This window comes from Synchiropus splendidus, chromosome 2 (assembly GCF_027744825.2).
Source record: "Synchiropus splendidus isolate RoL2022-P1 chromosome 2, RoL_Sspl_1.0, whole genome shotgun sequence".
Lineage (NCBI taxonomy): Eukaryota > Metazoa > Chordata > Actinopteri > Syngnathiformes > Callionymidae > Synchiropus > Synchiropus splendidus.
Window position 1 is genome coordinate 25,767,907 of NC_071335.1, and position 19,623 is coordinate 25,787,529.

At 44.5% G+C, this 19,623-nt stretch overlaps 2 protein-coding genes across 16 annotated transcripts in view; one reads left to right on the forward strand and one right to left on the reverse strand.

Annotated features, from left to right (window-relative positions):
• The window catches only part of cacna1ab (calcium channel, voltage-dependent, P/Q type, alpha 1A subunit, b), a 113,290-nt gene extending 105,159 nt beyond the window's left edge, over positions 1–8,131 (forward strand). For all 15 annotated transcript variants that reach the window (XM_053855883.1, XM_053855882.1, XM_053855887.1 and 12 more), the window contains one exon: positions 182–8,131. In XM_053855883.1, the coding sequence (XP_053711858.1) occupies positions 182–916 (735 nt within the window). In that variant the 3' untranslated portion in view covers positions 917–8,131. The remainder of the gene's footprint in view (positions 1–181) is intronic.
• Positions 8,132–13,905: 5,774 nt separating this feature from the next.
• ier2b (immediate early response 2b) lies at positions 13,906–15,047 on the reverse strand. The gene has a single exon (XM_053854934.1). It carries the CDS (start codon positions 14,960–14,962, stop codon positions 14,477–14,479), a length of 486 nt encoding a protein of 161 aa, XP_053710909.1. The 5' UTR covers positions 14,963–15,047; the 3' UTR covers positions 13,906–14,476.
• Positions 15,048–19,623: the final 4,576 nt, after the last annotated feature.

Below are 19,623 nucleotides of genomic sequence, written 5' to 3' on the forward strand. Positions count from 1 at the left end.
TCCAAAGTCTTGAGTCTTGCCATGACAATTGTCTCTTTTCCTTTGCATTCATTTGAAATTGAAGCCTGCTTCCGCCTCTTTGTAAATGATGATCTTCGTTTAGGCTTTACATTTAAGCACCAAATGACATTTCTTGTCTTTTGGTATGTTTTGATTCGTCTTCTTCTTCATCTTGCTATAGGGCAGTAGCTCGGTCAGCGGCAGTCCGGTTCCCTCTACCTCTGGGACCAGCACTCCACGGAGAGGTCGACGGCAGTTGCCACAGACTCCGGCGGTCCCCCGTCCGCATGTCACTTACTCTCCCGCTGTCCGTAAACCCAACTATGGCCCACCAGGCCCGGGCCGCCTGCGCTCGCCTTCTCCACGACATTTCTCTCCACCAGACCACGACCGAGGTTTCCATCACAGACCGCCATCGCGGCAAGCCTCTCCACACCACCAAGGCTCCACATCCAGACATGGCTCGCCACGTTCGCCGAGACACCAGTCCCCACGCTCCCCACTTCATGGATCACCTCGATCCCCTCATAGAGGCCGCTGGAGTGGACCTCCGCCGGGGAATAGTCTGGAGGGTGACATTCCCTTTTATGAGCGAGACTATGAGTATGAACGACACCATGAGCCCCCTGCATACGAGCAAAGCATTACCCATGGGAATCCACACCCACATGCAGGGAATCCTCATCCCCACCCCCGCTCACCAAGGACTGCCCGGCATGGTCCACCACCACCACCACCCCTACATCCACACCCGCGGAGAGTACCCAATGGCTATCGCTCATCGTCGCCTTCTCCACATCGACGGGTGCCACCCGGTGCAGCACCCCATCCACAGCATCGGCCACCACATGCCCGAGGGCCCCGCAAGGGGCTGCATGAACCTTACAGTGAGACAGATGAGGACGACTGGTGCTAGCGATCGCTAGTGAGTGACAGATGTCAGCCGAAGAGGACAACGGCATCCGCCAGTACCCGGGCCTTTAAAACGTAGACTAACAAAGTAGATGTTGGGGGAAGTAGCTGCCCCCTAAACCCTAAACCTTTGTCCCTCGGACTTCCAAGGAAAGGTTATTAGGGATGGGGTCGATGGTGCTTCAGATTGCCTATATAATGATTTTCTGTCAGACTCAGATGGGTGATGGAGAAGCACACGGAAAAGAACCGGAAAAGAGAACGCCCATATTGATGGGCAAGGTCCGGGTGTGGATACCCTCTCTGAGTGGAACTGGAGTTCCAAGACTACCCAGCCAGTGAAGCCAGGCTCCCTGAGGAGAACTGCGGGATAAGAAAAAAAGGGAAGAGCATGTCTTTGTCGCAATGTGGCCTGGGACCTTAGTTTACAAATGATTTGCCAAGTTCAAGCAGTTGGGTGCTGCCAGTTACTGGTCATCCTGCTGTTTGAGACCCAGTCTGCTGCTTTGACTCCTCAACAGATGCATTTGAAAGGTTAATAAGTAAAAAGCCAGAACCCCCTAACCCCTACATGCCAAGCTATGCCTCCAGAAAAAAAATCTAACTTGAACTATGAAGAACAAACTGACAAAACTTTACCTGTCAAACAAGAAAAAGGGAGAACAACCACTTTATCTTTAATCTTTTACTTTCCAAAGGACAGAACCAGGAGGCTCCGCCTACACTGCAAAAACCAGCCAATCCCAGCATTGGCTGATATTTGATGAGTTTTATCATCCCTGTTTACTGTTAAAGACACTTAATACTGTCGAAACTGATGTGACATCACTTCCTGTCCAGTGCTGAAAGTCCAAAGGGAATGGTAGTTGACTCCCCAGGGCAATTCGTAGATGACCCAGAGGAAGGAGCCCCACGCTTTTCAAGCCCCTCCTTCCTCACTAATACCAAGGGATAACCTGACAGGGAATGACATCACACAGTTTATGAAGGCAGAAAAGAGAAATATAGTGATGGGTAAAAGACTATTTTCGTCAGTATCTCGACTACTGACTACTTCTCCTTGTTCTTCTTCGGACATTGAAGCTTGGTTCTTCTGTTGCATTCGCCCAGCTTCGGTTGATCTTTTCCAGTGTCCAAAATCCAATGGGAGCCTGCATGGTTGATCAAACACATACTGGAGAAGAAATCTAACGACTGTGGGCGGGAAAAGGGGGGTGTGAGGAAAAGGAAATATTTCCATAGGTTCGCAAAAGAAGTGTGCTTCTCTTGGAATTTTTTTCTTCTTTCACGACTTGAATTTGGATTTCACGTTACTGTAGCGGTAACGGTTGGCGGCCTTGTTTGTCTCTTCTCTCCGCCGACTGAGGTTTCCAAAAGGTTAAAAGAGAAAAAAAAAAAAAAACAATTGTAGGCTTTTAATTTTCATCAAAGCAGGTTGAAGAGTAGGGAGACGCGGACTTCTCTCTCACACTTGATTTTGTTGTTAATGATGATAGTCTGATAAGTGTCAATGTCAATGAAAAAATCCAGTGATGATGATGATGATGATGATGAACTGATTGATCTAGCTATTGCTGTAGATTTGTTGTCATGTTGTTTGGAATTCAAGTATGTGATGTCCATCTGGTTTACATCTATTGATTTCCCCTCTCAATCCCCAAATGTCCTCGAGTTCCTGATGCCTTCAGCAACATTTCAGGGCAAAGAATGGGTATTTTCTTGCGTGTTGTAACGCAACCCTGTCAGTATATACTTTGAGCAACAGTCAAGGGGGAAATCTAGGGGTTCTGATACCTGACTTTAGTCCAAGGAGTCTGTATTCTTATCAAGCCAACCCAAAGATCCGGACTTTTCTTCCCAATGACTGGTTTTTCACTTCAGTTGCTCGCCTCGATCGCAGTGTTTTGGGTTCCTGGACTGCAGAAACAGTATATCACGGGTGCGGTGTTCATGTCCGTGGGGCTGCTGGCACTCTTTGCCGCTCCCTTCTAAAGGTTTCTCAGCCTCGTTTTTGTTTCACGACTTGCTCCAATAGAAGCAACCATCAAGGTGTTCCTGTAGTGGACTTTATTATGTCAACCCTGAATCGCTCAGAAACAAGGTATAACAGTTGATCACAACCCTTTACTGTCTGGAACAAAATGAGGGCATTCGAAACACTGAGACTGACAAGTCCGCTCACAGTTGCTTGCTCCTTTTTAGTAAGCTGTTTTTAAATCTTCATTTGCTACGAATGGGATTCTGTGGCTGGAAAGAGCAAGAGGGAGTACCGGGCACTTCTCCCACACCTGATCTGCTTGAGAAACCCGCAGGCGGAACCTGGTCTGTTTGTTGATCCTTTCACATGTTGTTCCTTCATGTGTCTGGCTCCACGTCTATCTGCCTATCTGTGCCAATTCTACCCTCCCGCCATCCCTCCAACCCCTTCTCTCAGGTCTGGATAACCAGAGATCAGTTACCATACCCCCAATCGGTTGCTCAGATCAAACCTACTCTGCCAAACCAAAACCAGTATCCAGTGACCTCTTGCTCCTCATCTCTCTTCTTCTCCAGAGTCATGTTCCTCAGTGTCGCCCGCCAGAGAGCGACACGCTACAGTAGAAATATAAAGGACAGAAACGTGAATTATTTTTTTTAGGAAAATATGTTTAAGTATAAATATAGAGGATTTTCAATGTTATAATGTAGATGTAGATATAGATGAATTATTTGACTTGCCGTTCATGCTAAAGGCAGCGTCAATGAACTCGGGAGCAGAACCTCAAGTCCATGTCTTGACTCTATGCAGACCTCAATGGCTTCCTCGTCATGTTGCAAAAGAGCAGGATCAGAAATCACAGATCGGAAAGAAAACGTGTCTGATTCTTTAGAGTGTGGGTTCTGCTCCTCCAGGACCTCAGTTGCTGTCCAGTCCCTCCGCTGCTTCCACATTGAGCCGCGTGTGCATGTTCATCTTTCATAATCACCATTCAAGTATTGTCTAGTGAGGGAGCCAAAATGATTCAGGCGGTAATGCTTCTTTAAGAAATACTCTCCACAAGATATCAAAAGTTGAAGATGCAGTCATGCCTGTTGCATATTGCCGATCTGGTAACTAACCTTTTCTGATGTGCTAGCGTAGGTGGTGAGCGCTAACTCAGATACGTCCGCTATTTGAATGAAAACATGGTGATGTGGGCGTAGCCGTAAAGCACCGGTGATCTTTTGCCGCACTCGATTGTTTTAAACTCTGTGAGAGCAAACCTGAACCCCTCAGCCCTTCTACTGGCCCTTGTGGGAGCTTACAGCGTGTAGGTCACTGACCCGATTCCCCCTACAGCGCCACAGTGCCTTCTGTGTCATAGTCGTAAGCCCCACATGTTCCTTTTCCAAGCTGTCAATCATCTGACCGCCTGTAGTGGAGAAGACCCTACCGCACTGCGCCTTAAAAATCCCAAATGCTTACTTGCTAGCATCAAAGATAGGTGAACGGCGGCGTTAAAACTGGGCCACGGTCAGGAGCTAGGCTAAGCTTTGGACATCCGCGTGAAAGGTTCTGTGACAGCCTGGCATCTTACCAAAATTGCACGATGTTGCTAACCATAAGTCGGGTGTAACACTTGAAAAGGGGCAAAATGTTGGGTCACTTCTCAGGTCTTTGGAGTTAAGTAGCTCGCTTGGCAGGCAATGTCCACACGGAAGTTGCCAGAACAGCTAAGGGAAGTAGAAGGATGATATCCAGTCAGCAGAATAGCGGACACTTATGCAAACATCTCTGAGTTCCGAGGTGGAAAGAAAGAACGTCCCTTTGATCAGATAGCTCTTGTTTGTACGAAAGTCCCTCCTCGTGGAATTACCGTAACAATGCCGAGTTTCGCTGCTGAAGAGCACCCGCTGCGTATTCTCACAGCCCGCGTGCTGCAACAAACCTCTTTGGCAACGTAAACACCAAGCAAATCTACATCCAGTCCGTCCTTGGTGTTGCAAACCATCAAAGACTTGTGAGTTGCCATGTAGAAAGAGCTTACGCAGAATGATAAAAGGCGAGGATAAATTTTACTTACCGTTCAACTCGCCAACAAAAATCTTCGGTGGATGAATCGGGATCGACAGACGTTGCCGCAACACACGCAACAATCAAGTGTCGCGATGTTAAGGCCTCAGAGGAAAGTGTTTATCGTGGCATGGTGTCAGATGACGTAACCCCCATCCAACCGTCGACCCCGCCCTCTCCTCACGCTCAAAACTTCGGTAGCCTGCCGACACCCTCATGGTACCCTCCATTTTGGCTCACTTGTCCATAATTGTAACAGCAATTCCAAAATGGCTTACACAACTCTGTGTGTTCCAGCATGTTGTGCGTTATTATTTTTATTTTCTAAGCATTCAACCTGGGTGGTATACGCATTTCTGGGTCTTAGCTCCGCCCCCACATCGCTTTTTGACCAGTCGTTGTGAAGGGAACGCCTCCCTTTCTACTCAGTCGGCTGTGAAATTGTGTCTGTGGGTCAGTCGCGAGGCAATGTGTTGACAAAACACGAATAAGGGCTCTCTTTACAAACATGTACACAGTTGGGTTTTAATGTACAGTAGTGCTGCCAACAGTTGTGCTTATGTAGCTGATGCCACACAGTGGTCTCCCCCTTTGTACAGCACTAGATGTGTGCATGCGTGTGTGTCGGGAGGGGGGCGGGGGGTGGATCAAGAGTTTTGGTGGGAGGGAGCAGGGATCGGAGTTAACACAATTTCACAATGGCGCTGGATCATCTTCATTCTCAAATGCCATGTGTCACCTTCACCCGAGGGGGCGACAGTGAGACGAGAACCTCTGAAAGAATGTGACTTCTAATTCTCAGCTGTGTGAATGAGCAGTGTGGGGCAGGTGTGTGACACGTGTGTGTGTCTTCTGACGTCATCAGCTACAGTAGGTGACCCACCGTGCCTTACACTGTAACTGGACAGAGTAATTTAGCACACACACACACACACACGCCCTCGCCGTCACCCTTAACCGCTGTGTTTACGCGGGGATGGTCATCTGTCATTCTGTGTCTCTCATGCTGTCTGTTGTTCATTCATGCTGTGTAACTGTTGTGTATATACCCTATAAACTGTCTGGGAAAACCTCATCTGACAACTCTTCATTCTGTTGCAGAGCTGCAGTTCCACTGTCTACCAGCAGATGGTGGTGAGATAGTGGGCTTGCAGCGCCGTCATGAGCAGCTCCGGAACATTGTGTTCTGAGAGAATGGCCGTCTGGGTGAACTGGGTTCATGTGAGTGCGGCGTCCATGCGTTTATAATTCCTTGAACTTGCTCCTGGTCCGGGTGATCACACTCACTTTACGGGCCTCACATATGATGCTTTGAAAACAAGTGCCGTATTGGGGCGCCAAAACGTGACAGTTCTGATTCAAACATTACAGGTGTAATTACAGTTGTAATAAACCATTACATCATAGTCAGTCCAGATAAACTTCGACCCAATAAATACAGAATCTACAAATGTATATATCGGACTGTGATCTACAGTCTACTGTGAGTTTCTCCGAGTTGTTTGGCTTCAAAATGTTGGCGTCAAACTCAAGGCCCGGGGGCCAAATCCCACCCGCCAAGTAACTCCTCTGGCTTAGGAACGTGTCTTTAGGCCCAGAAAACAGAAGACAGTTTGAAGATGAGTGACTGTGTGATTGAGCACGTGCGTGAACTGTCGTCTCTCCCCCCCCCCCGCACACACACACAAACATGAGTCTCATCGTGTCACCATGGCAACCTTCAAGGCTCCCTCTCAGTGTCGCGCTCTCTGTCTCACCGTCTTCTCTCCATCGCTTCACTCCATGTGATTCATGCTCATCCACATCTGTGTTGCCACTGCTGGATCCTCCTCCAAAAGAATGTCAGAAAGAATGTAACTATTCTGAGACATGTATTAGTCTCATCATTTTACCCATGTTTTTGAGTGAACCTCTCCGATTTAACCTAATGGAATGTCACTAAATAATATATATTTAATAATATGTTGGCCCCTACAATATTTATTTTTCAATACAGTAGAAAGGATTCTAACAAGCTATGAATGTGGCTAATGGTAGACGCTCTCTAGCTGCTAAATAAACACAAGAATAATTCATGAAATTATTAGATGAGATCAGATGAAGAACCAACCCACTGTTTCAGCCTGGTCTTGAATCACAAAATAAAATGCTCTTTATTTATATTTATTTATATATTAAAGAAAATCATAAACAAACTAAGAACAAACCAAAACAAAGCCTTTATAAACACCTATCGATAAATGAACAGAATTTCTGTTGACTAGCTAGCTTAGCCGCGATGCTAACAGACTGACATGTGTTATTATTTTATTACATAGATTTATAAAAACGTGTCATTTTGGAAATTTCAAAATAGTTATTTTGGAGGAAACCGTTCAGCAACAACACATCAATCATTCCTGTCGTCATGGAAACCATCTGACCCAGTAGAAGCCGAACCAGTGCTGCAGTAGGAAAAAAAAACATAGCAGGTTGGGATAAAATACATTTCATATATATATATATATATATATATATATATATATATATATATATATATATATATATATATATGAACACACACAAGCATAGATGGCGATTTAAGATAAAAGAGAAATATTTAATTACAGATTTGCATGTGCATTGTGCATGCCACTATATGGGGAAACACCTTCAGGAATTAAAAAAAAAAAGTATATATATGTAAAATATATAGAGATATTTGTTTTAAGAGAAATGTGTTTCTTTTTTCTCTATTTTTAAAAACAAAAAAAGGGAAAAAAAAAGGAAAATACCTGACCCCTAAAAAAATATGATAAAAACTGTTTTAAAAAAATCTTCAAATGAAATGAATTCACTGATGAACTCGAAGAATGTTTGTTATATTTGCCCGTTATTTCATGGGGAACTCAGCGGGGAAGCAACTGAAAAAAAAAAAAAAACAAGAAGAAGAAGAAGCAAAAAGGAGGGCGGAGAAGAAGTCCTTCTCCTCGATGACAAACAAGAGTAAAGAGCTGCCTGAACCTGATTCTGGTGATGTTATTCCCCTTGATGCCAGCTACGAAAATCTCTCCCTGTCTCTGGCCATCCTTCTCTCCCTCTGTTTCTTTCTCTCTCTCTTTCTCTGCTGTTTCTACCAGTGCATTTTGTAATTTCAAACAGAATTCTTCCTAAAGAACCTGAATAAACCAGAGAGAATGCATTCTACGCCTCCTGAGTCCGTCTCTTTCATCCGCTAGCCGCCGCCAATGTTCCCACAGAAAGTGTGACCTTCACCAGCGGCTTCGCAGGTTGCTGTCTTTCACTACCGTTCCTTTCTTCTGCGTCTTTATCAGATTAACTGTTGATGTCTCGGTGGGTTCATGTTTTGGAATCTCGTGTCCATCCAGTTTAATGGCTACAGAAAGGCTTTTTTTGGGGGGAAATGATGTGGTCATCCAGGTGATATCAGGCTTGTCATCTTGAAAATGACTCTTTTCCCTGCAGGGCTTTTTGATATTTGTTTATATTTTAAAGAAAACCATATAAAACTATAAATATAAATTGCCGCCAAAATCATGTCAGTTGACTGGCTAGCTTAGCCGCAATGCTAACGGACTGAAATATGTGATTAATTTTGCCTTCATATTATTTTTATGTACATGTATTTCAATGTCATTTTGAAATGTTTTTGATTTTTTTACCTTTCCCCATTAGGTTTTGAGAAAAGTGCCCTTTCTCCATTCCTTCTTGAATTCCTTAAACACTTTCTCATTGTTTTGCGACGGGTGCCCTTTTTTTCCTGTGGAATCAGATTTGGGTCAATAATAATCAAACAAAGGTTTTTGCATTGCAAACAAAACATTTGATTTTGAACAGAAAAATTGGAGCACAAAAGTAAAAAAATGAGATTTTCATTGAAAGTAAGTTACATTTTTTTTGTTTGAGTTCCAATTTTTTGTTCAAAATCAAATGTTTTGTTTGCAATGCAAAAACTTTTGTTTGATTATTATTGACTGAAATCTGTTTCCATATTTTTCTGGCGTGAGCATGTAGCTGCCTCTTGGAATCAGCTATTGAGTTTTTAAACAGGTGCTTTTATTCCTTCACTTCTTCTCACACTTTGCATGATGAAAACAACAGAATCACAAACACATACAGGGACATACATACACCTACTACTACACATCTACTTTCACAGTTTCAAACTTTCATACCTTGTTTCTCTTTGCACGGTCACCAAATGAAACAGTCGGTGCGGCTGCGCTGCTTCACTCGTCTTCAACAGTCATGGCTTGAAACAGATGAACCACTTGTCAGGGATCAGAGCAGAGCATACACTTCTTTTTGTTTTCAGGAACGACACGTGACTACAACTCGGTACAAGTGCACTAAACGTCAACCCACCGGCACCGTAAAGTTATTTCAAAATAAAAGCATGGCCTCATGATGTTTGGTAAAGTACACTTCAAATGAAATTCTGAAATGAAAAGCAGTGCAAATAAATACATGTATGAACAAATATCCAAATCGCCCGACATACCATCTCTCCTTGTATAAGTGGGGAAGAAGGGATTGGTGTCGCAAGTGGCGCCCCCTGGTACGGAGGACTTTTTTTGTCCACTGTGGGACCTGCTTTAAGAAGCTCATGTTTCAGTGACCCTAAAGGCTTCCTCCCTGTTCCACTGCACCAAACTCCCTCAAGTGCTGAGGTTATTGCTCCATGTCATCGTTTTTCAAGTCAATTTTTGTTTCCCACCGTCAGACCGATTGAACCAGACGTGGTCCATCTGTTGAATCTTTCCTTCAGTTCCCCTCACACTCTCCCCCGTCTGCCCACCCTCCTCACACCTGCACCTTGCGTCACAGATGTGGGCGGCAGGACACACACACACATATGTTTAGATTTTTATCATTGTGGGAACATTGCCATCACCCTTTCCACAGCCTCTCACCGAACCATCCAAAACACATGGCTCACCTGAACCAGGACTGAAACCCAGTTATAATGACCCAGTCATTTTGAAATCTGCATCCTCAAATTTAAGCTTAACCTTAACCTAAAGTCATACAGTCCTCACAAGGATAGTGTTTTGTCAAGAAGTGGTCCCCAGAAATTAGGATGAACACGAGCACACACACACCTCATCTGTGCCTCATCTTTTTGTCTCAGAAATATTCACATCCATTAAGACTTGAAAAGCCTTTCACACTTCAGACCATAACACGTGTTGGATTCTGGTGACTGGTCCTGCTGTTGCACACACACACACACACACACACACTCACCTTTGTACAGATGTTCTCTACAGCTCTGTTTCCTCCCTGAGGCTTAAAATAGAATCCACCCACACGTCCAGTTTTAGTGAGGCATCACTTCCTGCCTCTCCTCGCTCTGATGTACACACACACACACACACACACACACACACACACACAGTCTCAGACACACACAGACAGTTGAACCACACACTAACGACAGTGGAATTGCACTCCCCGTTGGTCACATGATCACTAACACTCACCACTTCCTCCTTTCATAGAAACCACTCTTCATGTGAAGACACACTCAGTGTGAGCTCGAGGGGTTGTCCATGTGTGTCATGTAGGTACCTTGTTGGGTTTTGTCATCCTTTAGCTCACAACATGAGAATAAAGTAGAAAGTGGGATCCGCCTCAAACGTCCTTCTGTATCAAATGATTTAATACATTTTAATGAATGAATATAAATCATTATTGTTTTGAGAATGAAAACAGGTTTCCGGGAAGCTCCGCCCACTTCCCCACACACCTGAGACGAAGAGCTATGCAGGAACTGTTACTGGAATTTGAGTCGCTTTCTTCCTCGTGTTGAATTCTGCTGAGGTCACGAGATGAGTCCATTCATTTGGCAGGATTATGGAGCGACGTTTTTTGCTTGACTTATTGACTGTCAATCCCATAATGCACTGCAACAGTTGTAGTATGAAGACAAGGTCAATATATTGATTCAGTTTGTCCATTATCACTAAGTTCATTTTACATGTTTTTATAAACTTAGTGAAACCTAAGTGAGGTGTTCCACTGGGAGGAGGCCCCGGGTCTGACCCACCACTTGATGGAAAGATTTCTTCTCTCGAAATGCCTCAATATTCCCCTAAACAGCAAAGATTGTGAAGAGGTCTGGGCCTCTTTGCTTAGACTGCTGCCCCCACGATGTGCTGCCTTGATGTGGCGTCGCTCTGTCTCCGTGCTGCGCCCACAAACATCTCGGGGTCTCAGGGGCTCCCACGTCACAGACACTTCCAGCTCTCGGCTCGTGTTCCCACTGCCGTCTACGTCGCAGTTGCATCCAGCCGGACCTGAGTCGGGATTGGTCGACGCCTCTGTCTCTGCTGCGGTGCCATAGCAACAAGCGTCTGCCGACCGCGAGCGATGCCGTCACCGTGGTTCTGGCCTTTGGCACCGTGTGGCTCGATAAGACAGTCAGCTATGAAAAAGATGGTTTGGAGCTTCTTAGCTCGAGGAATGATGTCTTTATGATGTTGCTAGCAACTACAACTCAGTGTGATCATTCTGTGAAGCGACTGCAACATGAGCAACAAAGTTAGGAAATTCAAAAAGTACTTTTGCTCTCCTTTCACGACGTCGATCGTGAGTCAGTCAAAATGAAAGTAAAATGATCTTCTGCATCCGATTGTGCAACCGAAAGTGTCGACCATCTTTGTCGCGACGCGTGGACATGGACACTTGTGACTCATCGTCGCAGCCTGCCAGACTGATCATTCTATGAATCCAAAATAGTTCCACCAACTGCAGCGTCTGCCGTGTGCTGAGGCTTATTTTTAAAACGGACGCCTCTTTCAGTCGTTTCACACATCTTGAATTGTAGTCATGGAAATTGATCCTCTTGTTTCCGACACATTGGACTGTGATGCGCGCAGTGGAGGCGAATAATAATAAGAATGCAGGGAAATTCAATGAAATATGGATTTAATTCATGTACTGTAAACCTGTGAACTGACATTAATGAATGAATAAATAAATTATAATAATTATTTATTATTATTAGTGGAAGGAAGTATCATGTCTTTTTGTTTTTTTCTATTAATAGAAATATGAATTGTCACACACAAAAAGAGTAAATTAATAAAGAAAAATCACATTTTATTGTACCGTTCAATGTCGGTCTTAATGTTGTCGACTTGTTGACCTTCGCTCATGTGAGTCCAATCATCAAGGTCACATGTTTCACCGCATCCGGAGTCAATTTCAGTTCAGAAGGAGCGGATGAAAGACGCAGTTGTCTTTCACTTTAAACTGTCCTCTCATGTGAGTTTCAGTCACATTTTCATTTGGTATATTTTATGTTGCGACGCAGTAGATTATCTGTCTGTCTATTTTAATCGTGTATTTTCAAAACCCCCATCATTACGTGGTAGTTACGGTCTACTACCACTTAAAAGTCCAGTCAGAGTCAGGCAGGAGTGTTTGGCACTAGGCACTCCAGTTTCCTCCCACAGTCTTCTCTTCGCTCCGTCTTGGTTGTGAGCCGTCACATCTGTGCGCATTCTGCTACACAAAAACACATTACAGCCGGAAATCCTCTTAGCGGAGCTGCGGCTGCTGCTCACAGAGGATTTGAGCTGGAATTAGACGAACAGTGGTGTGAAGCCCCCAATTTGACCCAGATATTGGACTGTTTTCTCCTTCACGTTCAGACAAAACATCCGGGCCGTGCGTTAAACCCGGGCTGGGTGTGTTTGTGTCGGATGTGTGAACACGTCACACGACCATGATATCATTTATAAACAGGTGAAACCACGGGCTGCTCGTACAGAAGACAGGCCTGGGCTTGTCCAGAACTGTGGTTCTACTCCAAGAGTCGAACAAATGACTGAGCTTTTTTCTTTCGATTCCATCTTTTATTTATCCCGAGTAGAACATTTTTGGTTGTTTTTTTTTCCCTGCTTATGTGCAGAATCTATGTCACATGTGTTCTGCACCTTCACCCGGTTTAGCCTATAGCGAAGTATTCATAGAACTGTGGTGACATCCAGGTAGTATTCCCCATGTATGTCTCGGTTCATAGGTGTCTGTCATAATAAATTCGTGCTTGAAATGAAACATCAGCAGGGATCATTCTCCATGACCTTTTCAAGGTCAAAGCCCGTTGGTTCATGAGCGAGTGTGAGGAGACTACGCTTCTCAAGCTAAGCTGGTCACCGAACCCCAGTTTTTCAATGGGCCAGGCCAAAGTGAGACACAGATCTTGGATCTACGGTGGTGACATCATCATTACGGGCCGAGTGTGTTGAAGAAGCGCTGAGCATTCCTCGTCCTCGTCGCCTGTCAGGCCACGGTGACGTGTTGTGATGTCACCGCCGATGTTTGAGGTCGCAAACAACCTGGAAAACTGGTTGTGCAACACCACTTCGCTACTGGGAAGGTGAGGAGGAGGAGGAGGATTATGATGAAGAGCTGTTCACACCATCCAGCAGGGGAGGTGTTGGTGTCCCGCTGGGGAGGTTGTGCAACTCCTCTGTCACCCCAGAGCAGGTCATGTTGGGGAGGAATGGTGTGATTCATATTAAGCCTCAGGAAGTGATGCAACAGGCCACATTGTTGCCGTGTGTTTTTACTGGAGTAGAAGATTAGAGTCGACTGGTACCGGCTGCTTCGACGCCACAGAAATGACCCTAACGTTGCAAGGTCACCGCCCATCGTCTGGTCTCGGTTTCACTGATGAAATAACATTTTTCATTCACACATTTATTGATTTTATACAGATTTCATTTTAGATTTTGTAAATATGTGACCCTCCAACTGACCATGTTTTTATTATTATTGTTATTCATGACATTTATATCACCTTGATCCTCATTTTTCTCTATGTTGATTCAGTATGTTTTCTGGCCACTAGTTCATATTTTGTTTACATTTTACTTTTTATTAATTATTTTATTTTCTCTATTTTAAAAGTTTGAAATCCCGACATATAGTGAGCGATTTTTCAAAAGTCATCAATGTTGTTTTTGGTGTTTTTGATGTGTTTAAGTGAGTGTTCATTGGTCATCATAATCCCTGGAAACACATGGGTCAAGAATCCAAAACATGTGAGTCAACTTATTTATTACAAACGATTCTCACACAAGCAGCTTCAGCATTTGAGGTAGATTTTCTCAGCACATACACGTAGAGACGCGTTGTGCGCTAGTGTTCATGGGTGGTGGTTGCGTTGACCTCCATATCGGAGGGGTCAAAGTCCACAGCAGCGGTTGAATGTCCTCGTCCAGCCTTGCTCCTGTCGGGCGAGGAAAATCCCTCCAGCGTGTGTCACTGCGGTTCAACGTTCACCGCCAGTGTTTCGCCCGAATGACACACGTTTGAGTCAACAGTTTCTGAGTCACTTCGGCTTGAAACTTTCCGAACTTCCGCTTCAGGTGTCTCGCTCTTTCGCTCTCTGCGGCGCGGTAATCCTTGGGTCCCGGGGCCGCGGATGTAGGTCACCTCCTCGGTGCGATCACCCTCGAGGCTTTAAACGATCAGCCAGCTCCAAAGTCCAATTGGAGGCCGTTTTCCGTCGCCATCTGCTCAGAAGGCGGGTATGACCCGGTTGAGGGTCAGAGCCGCGAGGCAGTCCCCGGCTCGACAGCTGCCCAGCGGGGCCGCGTAGCGCTCCTCTCCGCACTCCAGCCTCGCCCTCTTGCTGGGGAGGAAGTCGGGCGCCGCGGACGCTTTGCCTCGCCGCTTCCTGGACGCTCTCGCCGGACTCGCGTTCTCTTTGTCCTCACTTGTTTCACAATCGCGCCCTTCGTCCATGTCAACAGTCACCTCCGGGTTGGGTTCGCCCGAGTTCCAAACTGGACTGTCCGTCTCGGCTCGGCGGCCGGTTTCCATCGGCTCCGCCGGCGGGGTCTCGCTCTCCCGGGAGGAGTGGTAGATGTCCCGGGCGGACCTCATGACCAGGGAGAGCAGGAGGCTCCGGTGGAGTCTCATCCCGCCTCTTTGGCTTCGGGACGCGTACAGCTTGCTCACGGACACGGCCAGAATCCGCCGCGCTTCTGCGTTCACTTCCATGGCTGTGTGGATGCGTAATGACGCGCTGGAGGAGGCGCTGGTTCTGACCCGGCTCGGCTGCGGGGCGGTCAAGAAGTGAGCGCGTGCCACCGACAGGGTGGCGTTTTATCTCGCCTTTGACGTAACGTGCACTTGAGTGACACACAAGCACAGGCCCCGCCCACACCTGACACACACACACACACACACACACACAGAGCGAGCGCACCATCTGCTCCATTTCTCACAGCTAATCTCTTCAAAGTCTTGACTTTCCTGCCTCTCATTTCCACTCCATGTTTTGTAAACAATTCCCGACCAAAACAACCACGCCGTTCCAAAAGAAGTGCCACGCAAAGGCGTCAATAATTACTACTAGTTTCACTTTTTTCTTCCTGTCCAATACGAGTGAAATAAACATTTGATATCTCGATTTTTCAACTCGGTTTAGTGTTTAATGCAGTTTAGTTCCTCACCGAGGGTAGCGTCGACAAACTTTTTATTCACTTCATCTTGCAATTTGGGAGAGAAAAGGCTCTTTATAAACCTCTAAAGTACATTTCCTTGCGTGTGGTCAACTTCTATTGCTACTATTATATTGTAAAGCAACCTTTTACCGCCAAAGACACATGAATACTTTTTGTTAAGTTAAAAGTTCGATCAAGACAAATTCAGGCCAAATAACCAAGTTAAAATCCTTCTCTCTTCCGGCTTCTCTGGACGTATATTTCGATATGAACGTCCGCTGGTTGAATAAGATGACGTCAGCTGGTGTTTACATTCTGGTAAGACATTAAAAAAAATCCCAGCCTTCGAAGAAGCGCGTGGGACGGAAAGAATGCGCCTGTAATTTCTCGGTATTTTTCTCGCTCGCTCTCACGCTGACGCGCTTCACCTCCATATATGGGGTTCCGGTTGTAAAGTCCCGCGGGGACGTGCACAGTGGAAAAGCCATGACGCGAGCGCGCTTCCATCAAGTCCGCCCTCCCTCCCGTCTCCTTTCGTGACGTCAGCCGTCTGCCATATATGGCGTTGTCCCCGGCGTCATGGTCTCTGGGCAGCCGCACGCGCCAGTTCAGGAGTCAGGGCTGCGTTTAAAGACAGTCGGAAATGGCAGACGTCGCTTATCGACTGTCAATAACGGCGTTGGAAAACAATCATCACACAAACCAAAGTACCACTTCATCGTGTACTTTCAAGTGCGTAGTTGTACTAGCTGAATGCAATTGAAATACCGCTGTTTTACGACGCGTATTCCTCAAGTAATGCAACCTTACTTTTCACAACGTCATTATCTCACTGTTCGGACAAACATTCAGTCTGTATTCTAAGTGTTTTTTAAGTATGTATTTAGATTTATATGTGCTGCGCTGCAGCTGTACTTTACTACTGTAGGAATCACGGGTTTTATCTCAGGTTATCATTGCCCAGAGCCCACGTTGCCATGACAACCATTGTGTTTATGCTGGAGCACAAAAGCAGAGCTGTAAATTGATCATAGATGCCATCACAAGTTCGCTGGAATAACGTATGTCTGTTCTGTAATTATTAACGCCAGTCATCGGCAAACAGGGAAATGTGGGTTAAAAATATTGTTGTGGATTTCGATGCAGAAAACTAGAACATTTCTAGCTCACTGATGATTGATGTGAATTGTTCTAATAGTCATGTATTTATTTCACTATATGCATTTATTCTCTAATTACTATTATTACTTTTTATTGATTTATTCCAGCTCTGTACTCCATGCATCCATCTTCGACTGCATATCGGGTCAAGGGGGCAGCAGGTGAAGTAAAGAGGCCGAGACATTCCAAAAATAAGAGTCACCATTAGCTGTTCTGTTATTGTAAACAAAGAACTAAGGTTTTGAAAGAATACAATTGTATGAATTGTGCCTATTCAAGCTTGCTGATATATCATCTATGTATCATTTTAACTTCTGCTCATCCCTCCTCTGTTGCTTCAGGTGTCCTGGGGCACTTCCTCTTCATCACTCATGCTTCCCGTGAACACACGAGTCATTTCTCTGTTGCTGCTCTCTGAATCCAACCCCAGCAGCTCAAGAGTTCTCGTCAATGGCCCTCACATTTATTATGCCTGAGCTGGCATTATGAAAACATCTTCGGCAGCCTGTTGTCTAAAAGGTCAACAAAGGTTCTATCAGCACGATAAGAAGTTGTATAACAAGTGTGGCTCGGCTTCCCGAAACAGTTCACTCCAGGTCTGTGTGTAATTGGTTGACATGGCGACAGTGTTTTGTGTGGTTCTGCTGGCGGAGCCCGGGGCCAGAGAAGTGGTGGACAAGGCGTGTGAGCCAGAGAGCAAAAGGGAGTCTCCAGCTTTTTGCCTCATGAGTGTTTCTCAACATAAACAGTGCGGTCGGTCGGACGAGGAAAGGGCCTAGTTGGAGGGACATGACTGGAGCAGCAGCATAGTAACTGTTGCTATAGTCGATCGAACATTCTGCTAAACACATTCAGCCACATTCTTTTCTTTTCTGTTTGGATTATGGAAAACCTTTTTACAGGCCGAAGCATGACCTCTCTGAGTTCAATAAACTTGCAAAACACGTTCGCTAAACTCTTTTCTAGGAATAGATGACCCACATTCTTGCAAGTCTGTACATTTTGGACCACATTCCACTATTTGTCTGCAAATATCAAACCAAGCTTCCCATCATTTTTATCATATTTTTTTGTTGGATTTTCTATTAAAATTATTAATAATAATTTTAAAACAAATGATAATAATTTAAAGCATGTCAAATATTGTTTTTTTTTTTTTTTTATTTACTTGCGTACAGAATTATTGAATATTTGTTGTTGCTAGTTATTGTTATTCAGTGCTTGTGAAGCTTTTTATTAACAGTTATTGATAGTATTTATTTGTATTTATTAAAGTCCATCAGCTGGACTTCAATAATTATTCTATTGATAATACAGTTACGGTGAATATGTGTTATCCTACTCAGAATGATATTGAATATGTCTTTTACTAGCACCTCATGAAGTTGTTATTTAAAAAGTATTCCTTGTTTAAATTGTCTGTAAAGAAACTAAGACAAACTGTAAATAAGTCTTGTATTTTGTCTAGCAGTACTTTTCTCTGGTGTATTTTCATCTAACAAATAATTATTTTTTGAAAGATTTGTATTTCTACACCTTATTATTTCACGGCCCAGCACTCTCTGTTCATTATCAGAACGTTTCCAAAAGGTCACAGCGACGTCCTTAAGTGGAGCACTTTATCTGTGACACACGCTGCGATGTGGTTCTCTGGTCATAACTGGGAAGAAACCTCAGGTTGTTTTGATACTTGCTGTCGCTTCCTTGGGCAGATAGTGGATGGCAAACATGAAATTGTTTTCCTCTCACTAATCTCTTTGTCGTGTTTTCTCCTCGGGTGTCTGGGTTTGATCTTGACCTTGGCAACTAGTTTCAGCTCCCACATCGACTTTCCCCACCTTATCTTTGGAGCGATTCTTCTCCTTCAGAATCACAAGCTGCGTGCATTTGTGCCCAGGCGTCATCAAGTCTGCTGCAGGTGGTTGTGGGGTCAGTGGTTGGAGACCAAAGAGAAACCTCCGTGGAACCTGCAGGAAGCGTGTTTGTCTAAAAATAACCCCGCGACACTGTCAGACGTCAAACCTCCACAGGATCAACTCCAGGAGTTGAGGGAGGAAGTGAATCCAAGACTGAACGTCTTATTGGATATCAATTATTTACACTTGCATTTTGTCCATATATGCACAGCTCAGGTTACTGTCAGAGACACAGAACTTCACTGACACGAGCTTCCTGTCAAATCTGCCTCGGCCAGCAAATGTGACATTATTGACGGCCGCCGTGAGTTTTCACAGGACAGGATGAGAGGAAGTGCTCTGTGGGAGGAGCAGCAGGGAGGAAACAGGACGGGGACAGGAAGGGAGGGGGCCGGACAGGACGGGGCGGAACAGAGGTGGAAACACCAGGGATCTGCTGAGTGGGCAACTTTCAGCTCTGTGAGATCACACGTTCCATTCGCTCAGTGAAATATTCCGCTTTTCTCGATCATATTCAATCTCCTCTAAGTCATTCTAAATATGTTACAAATGTTATGACATGTGCTTTATAGTGCCATTATTACATTTCACATTTAACAAAGTAGCAGAAGAAAACATGTAATAGATTCATTGTTATGAAGAAAAACAAACACACAGATTTCTTAGGAAGCTGTCGAACAGCCAATAAAAAACAGCAAATAAATAATGAAACTATAAGAGTCATAAACTGCGACCACGAATAATACACAATAACGACTCGATATACCTTATTAATAAGGTTTTTTTTTATTAATATATCATCATTAGTGACAATATTCAGAAGGAATGTGTGACTTAACGATTATTTGGATTGGTGTGTAGGTAATATTGGATATAATATTTGACATACTTGGCATCCCAATGATACAATATAAAACTCAAACAAAAACAAAACAAATCAAAACAAAAAAGTCTCTCTGTATAGAACATGTGAATTGTAGACAGTCTTTTAAAATAATAATAAAATGTTTTTTTTCAATTAACATCACATCAACCATATCGTATAGTTTGCGGCGATCTTTAAAATATGATTTAAAAACTTGTACATAACAAACACACGAGGAAGAGGCGATGACGCCCACTTCTAACTGCGCGTGCG